A 19247-nucleotide genomic window follows, 5' to 3' on the forward strand; every position below is an offset into this window, starting at 1 on the left:
GAACTCAGAAAAGACCTGCAACTGAGTGGACCGATCCTTTTTACACTTTGTTTTCATGAACATGGAATTTGGCCTGAATTTCATTGAAATGGTATCTGACAACAATGCCAGTCCTACAGCATGGAAAGCTCCTAATGGTCATCTCTCCTATCCTTTAAACTTGTATGGAGATACAGGGTGCCCTTAGTCTCCCTTTATCTGTGCCTTGGTCATTAAGCCCATGGTGCGTCAGATCAGCCAGTCATCAAGGGGATTAAATTTGGAGTAACTGAATATAAAATCCATTTATTTGCAGACAATAGCCTACTCCCTTTAGGTTCAGTTGAGGCTTACTCGACTGAAGTAATCACACAATTTGAAGTGTTTAAAGCGTGTCAGGCTATAAAATTAATTGTAACAAATTAGAGGTTCTCTTCTTACTGGGAAGGCGAGGAGTTTGTGAAGGGCATATACCCGTTTAAGTTCGGTGAAAGGCACATTAAGTATCTGGGTATAAGGATAGCCCCTAATATCATAGACCGGTTTGTTACAAGCTATCCCTGGTTGCTTAGTAGGATATAGAGATCTTGGAAGCCTGGAGGAAGTTGTATATATCTTGCATAGATTGTACGAATACCATCAAGGGGAATATCCTTCCCAGACTTCTGTTCCTGCTTCAGGCCTTGTCAAACCCAGGTGATAAAATGTTCTTGTTGTAGATCCAGATGTTAATGATGAAATTTGTTTGGAATGACACGAAACCGGCTTTCGTTAGCCCTTCTTTACCAACCGAGATCAAATGGGGTTGCCGAGGTCTAATATCTCGCTTCATGATGCAGTTGTAGATCACTTCGAGATGTTGTGAAGCTGAAAAGATACGGCATTGAATACGTGTATTTAAAATCCATCGCTGTGGATGTATTCACAATTGCCCGAGGTTACTTGACCATGGTGACATCTTATAGCCCCAAGGTTAAATCAAACACTTTACTTAACTACCTATTACCAAGGGTGAGTTTGCACACAGTAAGCCCTGAACAACTTCAAAATTGAACGAAACGCTTTGACTGCAAGTTTCTGTACAAATAATTACGAGCAAAATTGAAAGAGAAACCAATGTTTTCTGTGATAAACAACGAAGAAGATATTTTGAAAGAAAAGGACAATAGACTCTTTTAACTGAGTGCATTTGAACTATCAACTTGTGTGTTTTGTGACCCAACGAGTGACCTCCAGATGGCATACTGCAGCTGAGGGAGGGCCGAGGATCGACTCCCTCTACTGCTTCCTGCAGCCCAGCTTGATCATTAAAATTGGTATTGCTACGGAGGTTACAATGATATGTGCAGTGATTTGCAATTGCCCCAGTTGTTTTATTTAATTATGTGGTGTGTTACAGTTCCATGACGATTGGCCATACACATCTTCCAACGCTAAGGTTAGCTACGGGCTGGCATTTCTTTCTTAGTATTTGTTCTACTGGCATAAAATAGCTAAGGCCAATATTTGCATTACAATTGTTATCAGTAGCGTCACGATCTCTTTCATTCCTTTTTGCACCAGATCATTAGGTGTTAAGTCTGTTTGCTCAGTCCCCTATTCTACAACTAGTTACATTGGGGCCAGGCTGCTCTGCATGTTTATGTAGTACTCTAATGTTTCCCTAATATGATCTGTAATATAAACTGTAGTATTGGTTTGTGGGAATGTGCAAAATGTTTCAAGGCATCTGAGCAGCTACCATTAAGCCTTTCGAAATGTTTATTGTCAAGGAGGAAGCTTTATTAGCCACGGAAAATTGAAGAAAAGACATCCTTTGTAAGATAGATCCATCTCTCCATCCTTGTGATGGGACACTTGTAGAATTATTTTCAGAAGTAATTTTCCCTAATTGCACCATCTATAATTATGGATGTAATTAAATATAATAATGATTAGTCTATGTATGTCTTTCTGTTTAACATATTTATTAAAGAGTTTTCAAGAGGGTGCAAGCGTTCAAGCTTCCCTGCTGCTAAGTTGTAATTGCAACTTGAATGCTCAGTCATTGAGTGCCTTATCCTGAGTTGTTATGCCGCATAGGAGGCACAGAGCAGCCCGGTTTTCAGAGAAAAAGACGGAACAATTTCAGGAAATCAGTATGTATTCCCCCTCGTAGCCTTAACAGATTTGTTACACATGGTGTATATTGCGGTTTTGTTATGCCGAAGGCTGTATGCAGTGTGTTGTTGGCTGCCTTTCAGGAGTTGGCCACAGGGTCTGGTCACAGGCAAGCCATTGTGGCCAACCACGCATGGCTGAGCTCTGTGCAGCATGGGGTTGGCTGCATGCGGAGGGGGGTGCAAACAGGGTCCTGTGGCTAACCCCGTGCCATGCACGGTCGAAGGGCCAGCGCGGAGTGGGGTTGGCTGACTTTACGGGGTTGGCCACAAGCCATCCTTTGTGGCCAACCCCACCCCTGCGCATTGCCAATAACTGTGCATAGCGTGGGGTTGCCCACATGCAGGCAGTTGGCCGCATGCAGGGGGCTTACCCGCAGGGCCTGCCATAGGGTTAGGCCCTGCAGCCAACCTTTGGCTGTGCGAGGCAGGGAGTTGGATTTGCGTCTGCTAATTGAAAATTACTTTACCTTAAAATAAACCTACAAAATCCCTGAAAAAGCAAAGGCTAGAATAATGTTATTGTTAGGTGAAATGTTCCGTAACAGTGTACTGTTTTAAAGTCTGAAAACCACAGAAATGTTATGTTATGTTATGTTAAATGGGACTTTTATAGCGCAACGGCTACTCCAAAGGAGTGTCCCGGCGCTTTTGTGCTCCAGACCAAAGAAAGAGCTGGAAAACATAACAGTAGAAAGAGCAGGGGCCTAAAGAGGGGGCAGATTATCCAGTGAACAGCCAGGTTTTTAAGTCTTTTCTGAAGGCAAGCAGGTTAGCGGTGTTTCGCAAGGACACCGGTAAGGAATTCCATAGCTGCGGAGCAAGAAAGCTAAAGGACCGGCCGCCTAGCCGAGCCCTTTTGATGCGTGGCACCCGAGCCAAAGCCAAAGCTTCTGACCTGAGGGATCGTACAGGTCGATAGAAGTCCAGCCTCCTCTGAAGATATTTGGCACCATTGCCATGCAAGGCCTTATGGGCGAGAGTCATGGCCTTGAAAAGTATCCTCTTCCGCACCGGAAGCCAGTGAAGGGATACGAGGAGATTGGAGGCACTGGTGCGGCGGTGCAGGCCAAAAATTGCACGAGCAGCAGCGTTCTGAGTAACCTGCAAACGCTGGAGGAGGTATTCAGGCAGACCCAGATATAGGACATTTGCATAGTCCAATCTGGACCCTATGAGTGCCTGAACAGTGATCCTCCGATGTTCCTCCGAGAGAAGGGGAAAGAACTTGCGCAACATTCTGAGTATCCCAAAGCATGTTCCCGTAAGAGTGGAAACCTGGGATTTGAGCGAGAGCTCGTTGTCAATTTTAACCCCCAGGTTCTTAGCCCACTTAGAGGACTGAGTGGGAGGGAACATGTCAGCAGGCCACCAACCCTGCCAATCTGGTTCTGATGGGCATCCGAAGAATAGTATTTCGGATTTGTCCGAGTTGCATTTGAGGCTGTTGTGTGAAAACCAGCTAAAGACAGCCCCAAGGCACTCGCAGATCCTTTCTCCATCGAACTCTTCGCTCTTACGACAGGTGAATAGAAGCTGGGTGTCGTCAGCATAAGAGACGATCCGGGCCCCATAGGACTCCGCCAGTGTCGCCAGAGGGGTCATAAGGATGTTAAATAGAGTGGGGCTCAGTACAGAGCCCTGAGGCACTCCGACTCCCAATGGCGGCATCTCGGCGGACCCGGGTGGGACCCAGACCGTCTGCCGGCGGTTGGCCAGAAAGGAACGAAACCAGTTGAGCACCGTCCCCCCTAGACCGATGTTATGAAGTCTAGTGAGGAGATCCTCGTGGGGGACGGTGTCAAACGCCGCCGACAGGTCTAACATGACTAACATCACCCTGCCTCCTGTGTCCAGCACCTCCTTCACGATCTCCGAGACTTCCAGGAGCGCCGTCTCGGTGCTTAAGTTGGAACGAAAGCCCGATTGGGATTCATGAAGTAACTCATTAGACTCCAGGAAGTTAGAAAGCACGCTGTGCACGTGTTTCTCCAGGATCTTGGTCAGTGCTGGAAGGAGCGAGATTGGCCTATAATTAGAAGGCGCCTCTGGATCAAGATTGGGCTTCTTGATCAGGGGGATGACCATGGCTTGCTTCCAGGCCTGGGGCAGAAAACCCTGACTCAGGGATAGATTGAGGATAGGATTAGCTATGGGATTAATGACATCTGCCATTTTCGCTAAGAATTTTGCTGGACACGGATCTAATGGTGAGCCTGATTTAAGGTTCCTCATCAAAGCTAAGGATGCGGCAACCGGAAGGGGAGGAAAGTCTAGCAAAGCTGGGCCAGGAGGAGACCGGAAGACTGTATCCGTCGGCATCGTAGATAAATCATCTAACGCTCTCGACGGGAAAGAATCCTGAATTAGCCTGATTTTGGTGGTGAAGAAATTGGCAATAGTGTTAGCCCAGGTCTCCACCGGGGCACCCTGAGTAGAGGTTGTCCGGGGGCTGGTAAATTCACGTACAATTGAAAAAATCTCCTTACAGGAGTTAGCTGCGTCTTCAATCCTTTTAGCGAAGTAACATTTCTTGCCCTGTAAGATAAGATCGTGGTAGTACTTCATCATGATTTTATAGCGTTGTTTGGCTTCAGGCTCATACTGGACTCTCCACGCCCGCTCAGCAGCTTTACATTGCCTACGAGCGTGGGCTAAATCCTCCGTAAACCAGGGGGCAGAGACTAGTTATAGTTACCTCAAGTAACTATAACTCGCGCTGTACAGTAACTATAACTCGCTTTCTCGATTGTTATAAACTTTTCAATATAGTACACAATAAAATACATTGAAAGTACTTAAAACTTGCAAATGGTGCCATCACTTCACTAAAAAGCATAAAGCCCTCTTGACCAAGCCTTTGAAGACCAATTTAAGAAAGAGGGCTCTCTTCCTGCCCTGTAGCTTGAAGTGAATTGGCCCCACGGCTTTGTGTGCCAAGTGGCTTGGCAGCAGGGATATATAAATATAATAAGCCTGTGAGGTGAAGCACATTTCCTGAGCGTACCCGCCCTTCCCCAACACACCATAGACATAATCTACTAGGGATTGTTATAGTCTTTGTAAGTATAAAGGTGCGAGTGTGGCTAATAAGTTGCAATGGACGTTATTGATGTCAAGTGCAGAAGATTAGGTGCCTCAGTACTTTTTCTGGCTAGTAATGCATGTATACAGGTATAAGAAAAGGGGCAGAAGTTAAGTACAGTGTATGAGGACAGGGTAAGTAAGGTGCAATGGACGTTATTGATGTAAAGTGCAAGTACAGCAGTTGAGGTTTCTTAGTGCCATATCATGCTAGTAATGCCTGTATACAGGTATGGGATAAGGAGCGGAGGTTAAGTGCAGCATCCAGGGACAGCACCCTGCAAGTGCAGCAATTTAAATGCTCTAGGTTTTAAAAAATGACTGATGCCTGTATACCGGTGTAAGGTAAGGGGTGGTATAAAGTACAGCATCCGGGAACAGCTGCCTGTTACTTTAAAGGTTTTACTGACAACATCCTTGATCATGCAATCCCCTTGTGTTGAGTGGTACAGGCTTGGGAGGATTACTGATGATTCAAGGTCTGCCGCCCCGCTGGTCTATTGTACAGATGTAATAATTAGACCTGTGTTTAAGCTATGTTTGCGCTATGTGTAAGCTGGTCACCCCCTTCCCCTTTGTCTGCTGGGACCCTGGCCTCTACCTTTTCCCTAATCTCTCAGGAATTTCGCCACTGCACAGTTTAACCTGATGTCCGATGGTTCAAAGTAGACCATCACTGCTTCCCTGCAGGACCTTATATCTCGGTCATTCCATATTCTAAGTGGGAGCTCCCGCCGATCCTCCATACGAGAGGTACACAAGCAGAATATATGGATAATATCTTCTTGGCCCTGGTCCCGTAGCAGACAGTTGTCTTGAGCTTCTAGTCTTTTCCATAGGGCATAGTGACTTAGAATCAATAGTATCCCCAGTCTGTATTTCAGGAACTGTACGTTGATCCAATAACTATATGATTCACTTAAGTAGCCCTGTGGTTTCAGCCTGCTATAACTATGAAGAGTCATCCAACCATGCTTGTGTCGAGACAGGCAGTCCTAGTCCTCAAGCAATGACAATTGTGTGTTTGCTTTTGCCAGGTTTTTAAACTCCAGGTGGCCTATGGGTAAGTCCTAAGCGCTAGTTAAACCAAGAATATTCAAGGCCTCTGACAGATAAATCCATGCCGGGGAGCTGTGCTTTGCTTCCAATTCGGACCAGAGGTAGTGGCCAAGGGAGCCTTTCTTTGCAAGTTTTAGTTTATGGCAGCACATTGTAAAGGCCGAATTCCGGGAAAGTGACTGTTTAACAATACAAAACTCCAGCCTAATCTGGGCCGGAGATAAGTGAGAGGGTAGCTGGAAGATTGACCTATACACCTTAAGTATCATTTTGTCCAGTATTGCACCGGCTCGCCCCTAAGTGCCTTGCTTCCATAGCTCAAAGTTGGAAGAACCTTTTCTTTGGCCACCTGCAGAATCGGTGTGAACGTTGTGCCTTTCAGTTTTGTGTAATGAGGCCTGAGGCTGAAGGCCGGAGGGTTGCCCTTCTTTCTGATTTCTTCTAGCTATTCACTGCACCTCCCATTCTCATTGAAGTAGACTCTAATATACTTATAACTTTTTGTCAACCCTAATTTTTCTTGGTCCAGAAACCACATAGGCTTGTGAGATCTAGTGCCTTGGACTGCTAAGATTTTGTTTTTCTTTCTGTTAATTGTCGGTCCATTACTTGAGGAGTAGGCCAAGGTTGCATCGAGGAAGCGTGCAAGCCAACATTCAGTCTGCTAATCAGGACTAGGTCACCCACATACAAAAGATTTGAAAGCTGAAAGCTCACTAGTTTGGCCGGGTGAGAGTTGCCTGCATTAAGTGTGGAAGTAAGATCCAATAGAAACAGATTAAGTAATTTTGGAGCAAGGACGCAACCCTGCTTCAGGCCGTGCCTAGTTTTGATTGGCCTAGATAAACAAGAGCCATCTCCAATTTTTATTCTGACCCAAGTATCTGTATGCAATAGTTCCAGGTCCCTTAGTTGGCCATCCGGGATGTTTAGATTGGCCAGTTTCCACCAGAGCCTCCCTCAGTTTGCCAGGTCGGTTAATAAGTTAACTGAGGTCCCTGTATTCTTGGTGAAACCAGTTTAGTTTGGTGGAATGATGGTAGTAACCTCAGCTCAATGCTATATCTCTTCCAGTAACACCTGTGCAAATTATTTGGCATCATTGTCTAGTAGAGCTATCAGGCGATAGATCTCAGGGACCCCTTTGTCTCTGCCCTTGAAAATTGGTGCGATGATCGAGCCCTGCCATGAAGAGGGGTATGATGCTGCAAGATGGTGGAAAAAGCGGTGTTAACTGTGGAGCCCAGAATGTTGGGCCATCCTTGTAGAGGGCAGGTGGCATTTCATTAGGGCCTGGCACCCCCTCTCTGTGGCCTTTTGAAATTTGCTTCTGAACTGTACTTGTGGTGACAGTGCACCAAGTTGATTTTCGGTCACTTCCTGTTGGCTGTTTTGGCAGGGTTTTTGCATGCACTTGGTCATCTGCCTGTGTGCTAGGTTGATCCAACTGTATCGCCCGAGTGAAGTGATCAAGCAGGAATTGATTCCAGGTTGGCTCTGAGATGTTGGAGGAAGCCACGTTTAGAAGATATCTGCCAACTCCATTTACAGTCCGCCAGAAGTTTGCATAGTTGTTTGTCTTGATATTGTACAGCAGCTTTGCCCAGAAGGAGTTCCATTGCTCAATTTGACCTTTTTATTACTTTTTAACATTTTTCTCTCCTCCCATAGATTGTGCAGTATTGCAGAGTCCAAGCTGCCCTCATAAAGATTTATCAGGCATGTCTCTCAAACCCAAAGCCACTCCACAGGTTCAAGTCAACAGTATCTGTTCTGTAGAAAGCTTATTGAAAATACAGTTCCTGCTGTTTTTTGTAAGAGGAGGGTGGATGCTTGTAGTATTATGCACTGCTCATTAAACTCAAGAACGGATCTGTGCCTTCTGCTGGCAAGGTGAGGAACACTCACTGTGTTAGGAATGCTGTTAAGACAGATTTGTTTGCTATATATATATGAGGGATTAAAGCATATGTTGAAGCAATATAGTGGTTGGCACCAATGGTAGTAGCTCAATATGCATACGGTGATATCGAGCTTTGCATAAAATTGAGTGGATAAGGATAAAGTCCCATTGCCCAAAATATCTGAGATGGTAGGTATGCTGATTGGGACCAAATACTTTACCACTCTTGATCTCATGTCGTGATACCACCAATGTAGCTTGAGTGAAGAGTCTAAATATCTGACTTAATTTTCGGTTTATCACAATGTTATGGATGATTGCATCTTGGATAGGGAACGGTTTGAGGCATTCGGAAAAGAGTTTGGTTCTCACAGAGGTTTGTGAGAAGGTTGAGATGAGAAAGGCTAGATGGGCTGTGGTCATAAGGAGAAATCATATGGCAGCGCCAAGGACTGGTGTTTTGTGCAGATTGGTACCACCAGATACCTTGAGGGTATATTTTAATGATCGAAGTCATGTGGGGCGCCTTGAGGTTTGCAAGACTACCCTTTTGGTTGAGAGGCAATCATTGTTTGCCGAGAATAGATTATTAAGTTGAGCGGAAAATGAAGTGTAATCAGGGTGATAAGATTAAGAATGTTTGGATTCCTCCCATTGTGTGAAAGGAGATTCTCACAGAACGATGGGAAGAAATTACCTGGAACATTCTCGTTCCACTGCCATCTTTACCTATATACACGCGGCTGATGATGGACATGTTCTCCAGGTGGCCAAAGATAGCTATTGCAAATGAGGTAACTACATGTGCGATAATTACATTATTAGAGGAGCCATTTGTAGGGAAAGTAATCAAAAGGGTCTACTGACACACAACGGTGTCTAGTTGACCTTCAAAGATATGGAAGCTTTCCTTAAGGAAAAAGGCATAAGAGGCACACCCTGTGTCACACCTAAACCAATGGGATAATCGGTAAATTCATTACTACATACAGATGTCAAAAGGTGGGGTAAAAGACCGAAAACTAAAATTTCGAAGAGAGTGGAAGCTGTTCCCACATGTCATAACTTGGGTAGCTTCTTTTGATACTTTCTGAGGAGGAAGGCCTTATTCGATAGTGTGTCCCTTGTGGGTCATGGGGTGTGTGTTTCGGTGGTGTAGAGATAGGAAGTGGACAGAGTGGTGTTGCTGGGAGTACTGATTTGAGGAAGTAACAAATTGAAAAAAGGAAGAGGAAAGGGATCTGTAATGTGCAGAAAGCAATGCTGCTGTAACTGTTAGGAAGTTGTCATGAAACCACCTATGATTCAGCATGATATATTTAAGTTCAGTAAACTGCTGAAAGTGGTTCTTATTCCATGGAGCTCTGAATTTAGGAGATTGTCATATTTGGAATTTTAATTCTATGATCAGAAAATAATTTAGCAATTTGTATTTTCCACAGTTGTTCACTTTGATTAATTTCTGGGGTTATGTATTTTTCTTGTTTGTTTCTCCTTTCTCTTCCCTTTACTTAGTTGTGTGTTTCTCTGAGGAGGGTGTGTGATTTTGAGGTCAGAGGTCTAGTTTCTTAAAATACTTCCTTGGATTAGGCTATATGGGCTCAATCCTTTGTTAACGTTCTGTGTTAGGCAGTTTATATTACTCTCTGTTGTCTGGTGGCTCTATCCTCATTTCTTAAGAATAAACGTGGAACTTATATATATATTTCTTTAAAAAGTGCCACCTCGTGTATTCCCAACATTCCACCTCGTTATTTCCATAAATAAAGGTTATATTTGTTTACGGAAAGGCATGCACCATCTCGTCCTTCTCCAGTCAGAACAGTTTGTGGGAGTATGTTTCACTTCCCATCCAATCAACTTCTATACTCGCCATCCCTGGCTTTACCTTTTCCTTAATTACCTAGAGTATTCCCTTCCCTCTGCATCCAGTAAATGTAGGTTTCCTACCACTTTACTCTATATCTACACAAATATTAGCAAGGCCAATAGGTTTGTCTTGGCTAGCCTGCATTTTTTTTTTTTTGCAGAAATAAATTATGCATTAAACGTATAAAAGCAATTCAAAATAAGCATGTCAATGTCTAAAGGAGAGTTCATATGTGCTCATATCTTTGGCAAAAAGAATTAGATAAAAATGACATATTACAAAAAATAATTGAATAAAAACATGAAACTGAAGCAAAAGGAAGTGGGCTACAGTTTAGACTGACGTGCACATGTGTTTAAGCAAAATGTTTCATTCACAGTGAAAAGATCCAGAGCCTGAAGTGGGCAAACTCATTTCCCCATGGGTTCTGCTGTGTTGGGCAGAAGCCAAATGGGAATGACGTTTGATTGGACCAGTGGATGAAGAGGGATGACCGAAGGCTCTTGTTTATATAGTTGCATATATGTATTTATTTGTATCATGAGTTTAGAACAGTCTCCATGTCGGACTTAAAAAGAGGGCTAATTTTTTTAATAACTCGTAACTTTCTAACCATTTCAGAAATAACGTGCAACAATCAAAACTGCAACCGTTCTAATGTGAAGAAGACATTTTCCACAGTGAGGGTAGTGGCTCGAGAAAAGACTTGGGATAAACATCAGCAGGTTTTTCATTTTTCGAAGAGATAATAGCACTGGCTAAGATCAACATGCCTCACAATTTTGAAAATAATAGTTTTATAGTGTTTACTAAACAGCATCTTCACAAATAACGTAAATGTTATTGTTTTACTTTCATTATTTTTAGGTTATGATGCAGAATTTGTTTATCTGTTATTCTGAATGCATTATGCTCTCTTGGGACTGTGTCTAGTAATGGAATCTATATGTGGCGGAAGGGCAGAATTAACACTTGTAACGAAAGTACTATTTGTAATTTTTTAAAATTTATATAGAGCTATATTGAAAACTTTATAGAACATTCTTCTACCATAGATCACCTGTAGGCATTTCAAGGGATAGATTGATAAATGTGTTTCTTTCAAAGGGTGCAGCAGTGCGATTCGTTGTTGTAGAAACCACGTTCAACTTTTAATCAGTTAACTACGGTGTGAATTTTTATTTTTATAGGTCCATCTTGGCAATGGAATCTGGGTGGATGAGGAGAAATGGCACCAACTGCAAACCACCCCAGGAGATTCAAAGTTTACCAAAAATCTAGCTGTCATGATCTGGGGCATCGATGTTCTGAAAACACGAAGCGTCACAGGGGTTGCCACAATTAAAAGAAAAGACGCAGTTCCCAAACCTCCGCTCTCGCCTCACAAGTTAAGCCTGATCAGAGGTAGGTTTTGATCAGAGTGAGGAGCTCTAGAAGTGTTCACTTAGCATGCATGTGCACTGTTCACCAGGGATCCCTGGCAGTTCTTGAGGTGAGGGTTAGTCATGCTATTGGTTATGTATACATCTGGAAGGCTTCACATAGAAACCCGTCCGAAGGTGCATTGTAGAACATGTTTCTCCTGTTATCAGTTTTACGTCTAAAATCCATTCGGTTTTGGTAATACTTGGTACACGCTATTCTAGCAATCATGGCATAGAAAACCCTAGCTTTATATTCTCCAACTTGCCCACGCATTGCAAACAAGCAGTAGTGAAAGCGAATTTGATGCTACTGTGCACTTACCTGTGAGAAGTTGGCCTGGTATATGATGATCACTAATTAAAGTGACCACCTTGTACCATGCCAAGCAACCCTTATGGTGTGGTTGTAAGTCAACCTTTTCGGACCAGCTGCCCTAGTGGTAGCGTAGGCTAAGCAGTCTTTGAGGCTAAACTCGTTTAGGCATGTAAAGCAAGCTGTTTTACCATATGTAACCCCCCTTTATACCAATGAAAGGACACCACACAGATATATATTCAAAATATATATGTATTTATTACTCAAAGTATCCCCTAGACTCTTTATGAGCACAGGAGCACAAATCGTTAAACAGGAAAGTATCACAATATACAGAAGTTGCACTTTATATGGATAGGCCCTGGTGGCCGCTCAAACCATATACTAAAATAGTGGTATAAGTACCACGAACAGGAAAGGGAGAAGGCCTAGGGCCTCTAGAATCGCTGGGCCTACAAGGAGCTAACTTTAGTGGGTGACCAGGAGGTCCACGGGTCGCGTGTGCAGTGAGGAAAGTTACACGCGGGCTCCCATAGGTTTTCAATGGGTGCGTAATTGTTCAAAAGTTACTGCTAGAAGGGTCTTCTGGTGGGACTACGAATTCAAGACTTCAAACCTAGACATTAGAGATGTTACTCTACACTTGTGCACCGGAGTGCCAGCCTTACCTCACCCACAGGAAGCAGGTGCATAGGTCTCGAAGTGCGTCGGGTTTCGTCTATCGGTTGAATGGAGCCTGACGACAAAGATGCTGCAGGCGGTCGTTCCAGAAGAGATGCGGTGGATCCAAGGGTGGATCGGAAGTGTAGAAGACCTGTAAGCAGAGGGGACAGTGTTCACAGTCACTAGCCAGTGACCGGCGTGGCACCAGGTAGGTACCAGGCGATGTCGGGTGCAAACAGGTGAAGAGGTGTAGCTTGTCTCTGCAGCCACGTGGTCCCTGAAGGTCGACGACGTCCAGGAGTCGGTTCACGAGCTGTCCCACGCAGGCTCTCGCTGTCGGCGGTGTCGGCGACTCAGAAGAAGCAAACAAGCCTTGACAAAAGCACGAGTCGCAGGAATCGAAGAAAGCTGTTAGCTCTGACCAGCAAGGTCAGAGGGGCTGCTCCTTTGGAGGGAAGCAGGGGCCAGTCTGGAGCAACCAGACCAGCGTTGTAGTTTTCAAAAAGGTTCGCCAAGATGGCCACTAGCCAACGGGCCAGGGACCGGTTAGGCGCGTCGAGTCGCGAAGTGCAGAGGGGCCCCACGCAGATCGTGGAGATGCTGGAGGGCTCACCTTTGGTGCAGATGCTGCTCGGATGTTGGGCTTCTCAGGACCCAAAGCACAACTTGGAGGGAGCCTCTGGTGTCGCGCTTGCAGCTTGTCAAATGTCTTCCAAGATGGCTGGCTCCACGTGTCTCGATGCCTCCACGGGTTCCTTCTTTGCAGGGACTGTGGATCGGGCTGTGAGAGGTCTGGAGGTCCAGTTCTTGTCGGTCTCTGGGCTCGGTCTCCGGCGGGAGGCGGCGGCAAAGCAGACGTCGATTCGCTGGTTGGTGCTTGCGTTAGCAAGATGGTCACTCCCTGACCATAGGGGAGATTTCCTTCAGTCTTCTGTGCAGCAGAACGTCGAAGTTCCCGTCTTCTTCTTAGTTGTAAGTTGATTCCAGGATGTCTGAAGTCTTAGGACACAGCTCCTACCTTTAAGCGGATTCTAGGGGCCGGACTACCTGCTAGGTCCCTCCCTAAGGGTGGGACCAGGAAGGGGGGTGGTTACACCCCCAATCCTTTGTCCAGCTCGCCCCAGGTCTGGGGCTGGTGTGCCCCAGGACCGGATTGAACTGGCATATGCACCGAGGCTCCTTGTGAGCCTCAGGCATGTCTGTTTCTTTTCAAGCCCTACCTGACCAATACACAAAATCCTGTCTGGGGTGGTGCTCGCACCTCCCCTGGCAGGAAACCCTTTGTCCACGTCTCCCAAGCTGGAAGGACTCCCAGCAGCAGGAGGGCAGACTTGTGTCTGTGGTGGCAGCGTCCATTTTGTGGAGCTGAGGCTCTGTCTGATTTTACCCGGGTTTCAGGTTCTGTACATGTCGTGTCCCCCTAGGAGGGTGGAATGCTAACTCCGTCGCCAGAATTGGTGAGGGGTTAGTATTCCAATTCGTATGACACCTTACTCGACATGTTTTGATAAAGCCAAACCAAAGATAGCATTTAACCGCGAGGTTCATAATGCACTTCAGAGTATATGGTATGGCGATATCTGGAAACGGTAGAAGGAAGTTGTTCCGACCACTGCAGACAGGCTCAGCTCATGCCAGAGCACCATCTCACATGGAACCAAGCACTCTGCCTTCAGGATTGTTAAGGCCTGCCATAGGAGTGACTTATAGGTTAACATGTGTCCCATTTAAGGTTAGGTATAGGCATACTACACCAAAGTAAGAGGTGGATACACCAACTTACTGAGTGATCAGCCAGTTGTGTCAAATTGCTAGGCCAGGCCAGGGGTGGCACAATACATGCTCCATCCGCTGGTAGGCCTCAGATACACCAATGCCCTGAGTACCTAGGGTACACTAGTACAGGGGCTCACAGGGTGATCCAGTTCCAATGGGTCATGCACCTAAAGTGCATAGTGTCAATTTAGCAGAGAGAACAGCAGGCTGGGGGTCCGATTAGCAGGCCCACAGCCTCAATATGTCAAAAACCAGTGAAGCAAAAAGCAAAAATTTGGGGTGACCATAGGATAGCAGAACCTACTCTCCTACATTACCTTTGATCTACAATTCCTTTAGGTCCATAAGGAAGCACTTTTAGCCCAGTTTATTAATTGTGGGATGTCAGCTTAAGAGCATTTACCTCACTGCAGCATTGAGTTTGTATTGCTTTTTGTGAGAAAATTTTCAAGCTGTGTAGGCCTTGTGGTGCTTATTGAAGTTCATTCATATTGCTGGCTTACTAAATTCAAAAGCTATTCTTGGTTTTCTGTGCCTGGCTCAACCGTGCTTGTTGTTATCAAAGCCTCAGATATTTACCTGACTAATGGTTTTTGAGCTTTTTGACAATTTGTATTGTGGCAGAGCAGCAAACTATACTAGAGTTTTGCTTGCTGGTTTTAACAAAGGTCATCTCACGTGACTTAGGGTGTTATGTAGTGTTGTCTAAATGAACATATTTAATTCTTTTGTGTCTGTCTTTTCTCTTTACTGTTTCTATGGCACACATTTTTGTCTTTTCTCCTGCAGTTTATCACTGTCCACACTTTTTAATTTAAATGTCTTCTTTCGCTTTGGTAATAATGTCCTTTGCCACATTTGTTGGACTTTCCCCCCTCGACAGTGTCATTCCCAAAACGTATGCCTTATTCTTCTTGTGTTGTGAACCCGTTTTTGTTGCCCTTTAAGACTCTGCACACTTTACTACTGCTAACCAGTGCGAAACTGCTTGTGCTTTCTCCTTTTAACACGGTAAAATTGGCTTACGCCTAATTTGCACATTTTATTTACTTGTAAGTCTCTAATAAAGTGGTAATACATGTATCCAGGGCCTGTAAATTAAATGCTATGAGTGGGCCTGAGACACTTATTTTGCCACCCACTTAAGTAGCCCTTTAAAACATCTGAGGCCCGCCATTGCAGCCTGTGACTTCAGTTTTTAACTACTATTTTACCTGGCAAAAGAAACCTGTTTGCCTTGCCTTAACCTTCCTTTTTAATACTTAGTTGAGCATGTAGTTTTAACTTTTGCGTGTCCTGCTAGTGAAAAATTCCTAAATTTATTTATGCAGTACTGCAAGGACTACCTCTCCCATATCATAACATTAGGTTACCATATTACATCTAATAAGTGATAACATTTAGTAGGAAGGTCATGTTTGGTGTCTGTGAAATTCTAATTTAAACTCCTCTTTACTGGATAAAGTCAGATTTTAAGTCACAATTCTGAAAATGTAACTTTTAGAAAGTTGCCATTTTTGGTCCCATCCATTTGTTGCCTGCAGGCTGTTCCTGGGTCACGTTACTAGGTGTAGTTGGCCTTTATTTTCCTCCTAGACAGCATCACAATAGAGACTCTGGATGTTTGCAGGATAAGCCATGTATGGAAGGATTGGGAGGGGAAGCTTGAACTTGAAAGGCACTGACCCTGCTCACACACACATGATTACACACCAACCTATTGTGCCCTAGAGAGCCTGCAGCCAGGAAATTACAGACACTTCTGTAGGGGGCAGGAAATTCCAGACACCTCTATACAGGGGAAACTCCAGAAGCTTCTTCCACTTCAAAGTGGGCACCAGGTATGAAAAGAAGACCCTCTGATTCACTCTTCAATACGCTCCTAGACCTATGGATACTATAGAAGGAAGCCGTTCTGTTCTGCTGCCTGAGGCCTGCCCTGCTTACTAAGAGAAAAGACTGGACCTGCACCATTTATCTCAGTCAAAGTGGCTCCAAGGGTCAGCTGACTGACCTCCTGCTCTGATCTATAGGGGCATAGCAAGCTCCAGAGGCCTACTGCAACTGCCCAGCTGAATTTGCTGCACTGGACCTGCAATTGGACTTGCCTGAGCCCAGCTGGCCTCTGCTGTAGTGAGTTTCTGATACCCAAGAGGCGCCTTCCCGGTTCTGGATCCCTAGTGTGGGGCTCAGTTGAGCTCCTCCTTGAAGAAAAGGAGAAATCCTGAAGTTTTGGGCTCTCCATGATTGCAAACAAGTCTTTTCAGGCAATATCTTGACGACTGCCAGCGCAAAGCTCCAGTGACCCTGACCCTTTGTGCTACTGCGACCACCAGCAATGACCACCAACGTGAGATCTGCACTTCACTGTACATCATCGATAGCCTGCAGTGACTGCTAATATAAATCTCCAGCAATGGCCATCCAGGGCGCCCGACAGGATCATTGCACTACAGCAACTCCCATTCTGCTCTTCTTGCTACAGTAATGACCATCCATGTTGCACTCCCTGCTCCTTGTGGCCTCCTCCACGTGAACAGAGCTCTTTGCGTTGGACTTTAGAAGGTAAAGTTTTCAGCATTGCTGACCGGGTCCCTGTATCTGCCCCACGCACCATCGCAATTGGCATGCACTTGCGACATTCACCCTTTCTTGAACCACCAGAAAACTGTGAGGGACACTTTGTGCCTTTAGATGCTGTACTTCCCATAAATCATTGAAATTGCATGTCTCCGCATCTACTGATTTTGTGGTTTTGGTGTAAAATTTATTACATTTTTAATTGTTTTTCTAAATTGTTATGGAATTTTTCTTGTGTTGTGTTTTCACTTTTATTACTATGTGTGTGCTGCATAAATAATTTACACATTGCCTCTAAATTAAGCCTGACTGCTTTTGTGCCAAGCTTCCAGAGGGTTAAACGTAGGTAATTTTTTTTTAATTGTTGTGGTTCACCCTGACAAGGATTGTGGTTGTTGCTTGAGTATGGTTTCACCCCTTCAACCAACAACCCAGTTCCTCACACTGATCTTCTCAGGTCACCACTATTTTACTGATGCCCGCCTCTGACGTTGGACAGTACAATCAGCTGCAGAACTGTTGTCTCTTCCGTAAATAGATTGATTGACACTTGACCACATCTGCTTTCATTTTCTAGAATCAGTGCAGTCTACGGTTTTAGCATGAATGCAGTCTAACCTACAGCAATATAACAGTTGCCCTGCTTTCTTTTTCTATCCACAGAATGTGTATATGACAGAATAACACAAGAGACAGTGGATGAAACAGAAATCGCACAGAGACTCTCCAAGGTCAACAAGTACATCTGTGAGAAAATCATGGACATCAATAAATGCCGCAAAAAATGAATTTGCAATAAAAGTTCTTATTTTTTAACGCCTTTGTGCTTGATTCCCCTCTGTTTCTGTCACCCAGGGCGATTTGGGCAGTTATACACTTTATGTCTCAATTTAATTTCACTTCCTCGTCTATGGTTACATGTTTCTGAAGTTCTAATGTAGAAGATCTGCCAACTTTGTATGGTGCGCACTATTTTTACAGAACCACTCGTTTTATCCGTCATAGGATCTTCTTTGATAATCAGACGCATGATCTCTCAGAACAAGTTTTAATTCTGGAGATTCTTCTTATTCAAATTAATTTTACAAAGAAGACATGCCTGTCTGACATTTCTGTTATTTCTTTTTAATTTTTGAAATGTAAGTCCTATTAGAATCCCATTCCTTGGGGCAGTCAAAACCTCACTTCAAATTCCTTTGCACACGACATAGTAAGAAATGGTGCAGCTGCTCACCGCTTTACAAGAATGAATTATGACTTTTTAGGCTGCCAGGAATTCTGCTTTCAGAGAATGCAGACTGCTTTCAGGGGAGTTTGTTTCTTCTCTGTGAAGCAAGGAATTCTGAACACACCTCTACCATTTTAGTTATATTTTTCTCTCAGAATTCGATTTTATCAGGGATCTTTTCTTTTTTGCAAATTCGAAAATGTATTTTTTCTCCTGTAGAGTCATTTTTTTGTATCTTTACTTTTGGAAAATATTTCCCCAAAATTCTGTCAGTGACAAAGTTGGTTCGCTTTCACGTGTCTTATGTGGTTTGTCTTTTCTGCTCATGTACCATTGATTGTGACATCTGCTACAAGGCACCGTACTTGCTATTCTACTAATATTGTCAACATAACCTGCTCTAACAATATACTTCTCTTAAGATCCTTCAGTAGCAGGATCAACATTCCCCCTTGTGAGAATTATCCCTATCTGCACACTTTTTGTGTATTTCGATTTTCAGTAGGAATCTAAAATGAGATTTCCACACTCTCAAGGCATGAGTGGCAAAATGTGATTCTGATTGGGTGTAATTTTGTAACAAATGTATTGTGTTCGATTGGAATGTATTCTTTGTAGTACTAATTTCTTTTTGAATATTTGAATTTAGCAATTCAAATATGTTTTGACATCGATGAAAAGAAAGGTTATTGAAACGTTTAGAAATTAATAGAAGATACTATTGACGAAGCTTTGGATTACTGGTGAGTAATCTCAGTTGATGATAATGCGCTTGCGTGTTACTATGTTAACATTGTGGCTTATTTTGAGATCACCATTATCATATGAAACTAATTATACTAAAGTGTGGGGAGTTCAGTAGATCGCAACATATCGTTATGTATTCAACAGGCATTAAAATAACATTTATTTTGGACTGGATAGAAAGATACCAATCATCAATAAATACAGTGAGTCCATATAAGATTAACGCACGGTGTTTTCCTCTATAGGTTCCTTTGCCTATTTATATTGACACACTCATTGAACGTTGATAATCCAATATCACAACAAGAGTGAATGAAAATCTCACAGGGCATCTTATATTTGGAACAATTTGTATTTCAAAAATTGGAATTCATTTTCTTCATTCAGGCACACGAATGCATTAGTACACGACTTTGTGATGCTCTCCTAACTTCACTTAATGTACACCCTGCTACTATT

General features: G+C 43.8%; 1 protein-coding gene across 2 annotated transcripts in view; it reads left to right on the forward strand.

Annotated features, from left to right (window-relative positions):
- Nucleotides 1-17633, forward strand: part of BEND5 (BEN domain containing 5) — a 125788-nt gene extending 108155 nt beyond the window's left edge. Inside the window, exons 6-8 of one of the 2 annotated variants that reach the window (XM_085602662.1) lie at nucleotides 10676-10779; nucleotides 11245-11458; nucleotides 17477-17633. In XM_085602662.1, the coding sequence (XP_085458788.1) occupies nucleotides 10676-10779; nucleotides 11245-11458; nucleotides 17477-17601 (443 nt within the window). In that variant the 3' untranslated portion in view covers nucleotides 17602-17633. The remainder of the gene's footprint in view (nucleotides 1-10675; nucleotides 10780-11244; nucleotides 11459-17476) is intronic. The other variant, XM_085602661.1, reaches the window with a different exon arrangement.
- The last annotated feature ends 1614 nt before the right edge of the window (nucleotides 17634-19247 follow it).

The sequence above is a fragment of the Triturus cristatus genome, chromosome 4_2 (genome assembly GCF_964204655.1).
Source record: "Triturus cristatus chromosome 4_2, aTriCri1.1, whole genome shotgun sequence".
Taxonomy (NCBI): Eukaryota; Metazoa; Chordata; class Amphibia; order Caudata; family Salamandridae; genus Triturus; species Triturus cristatus.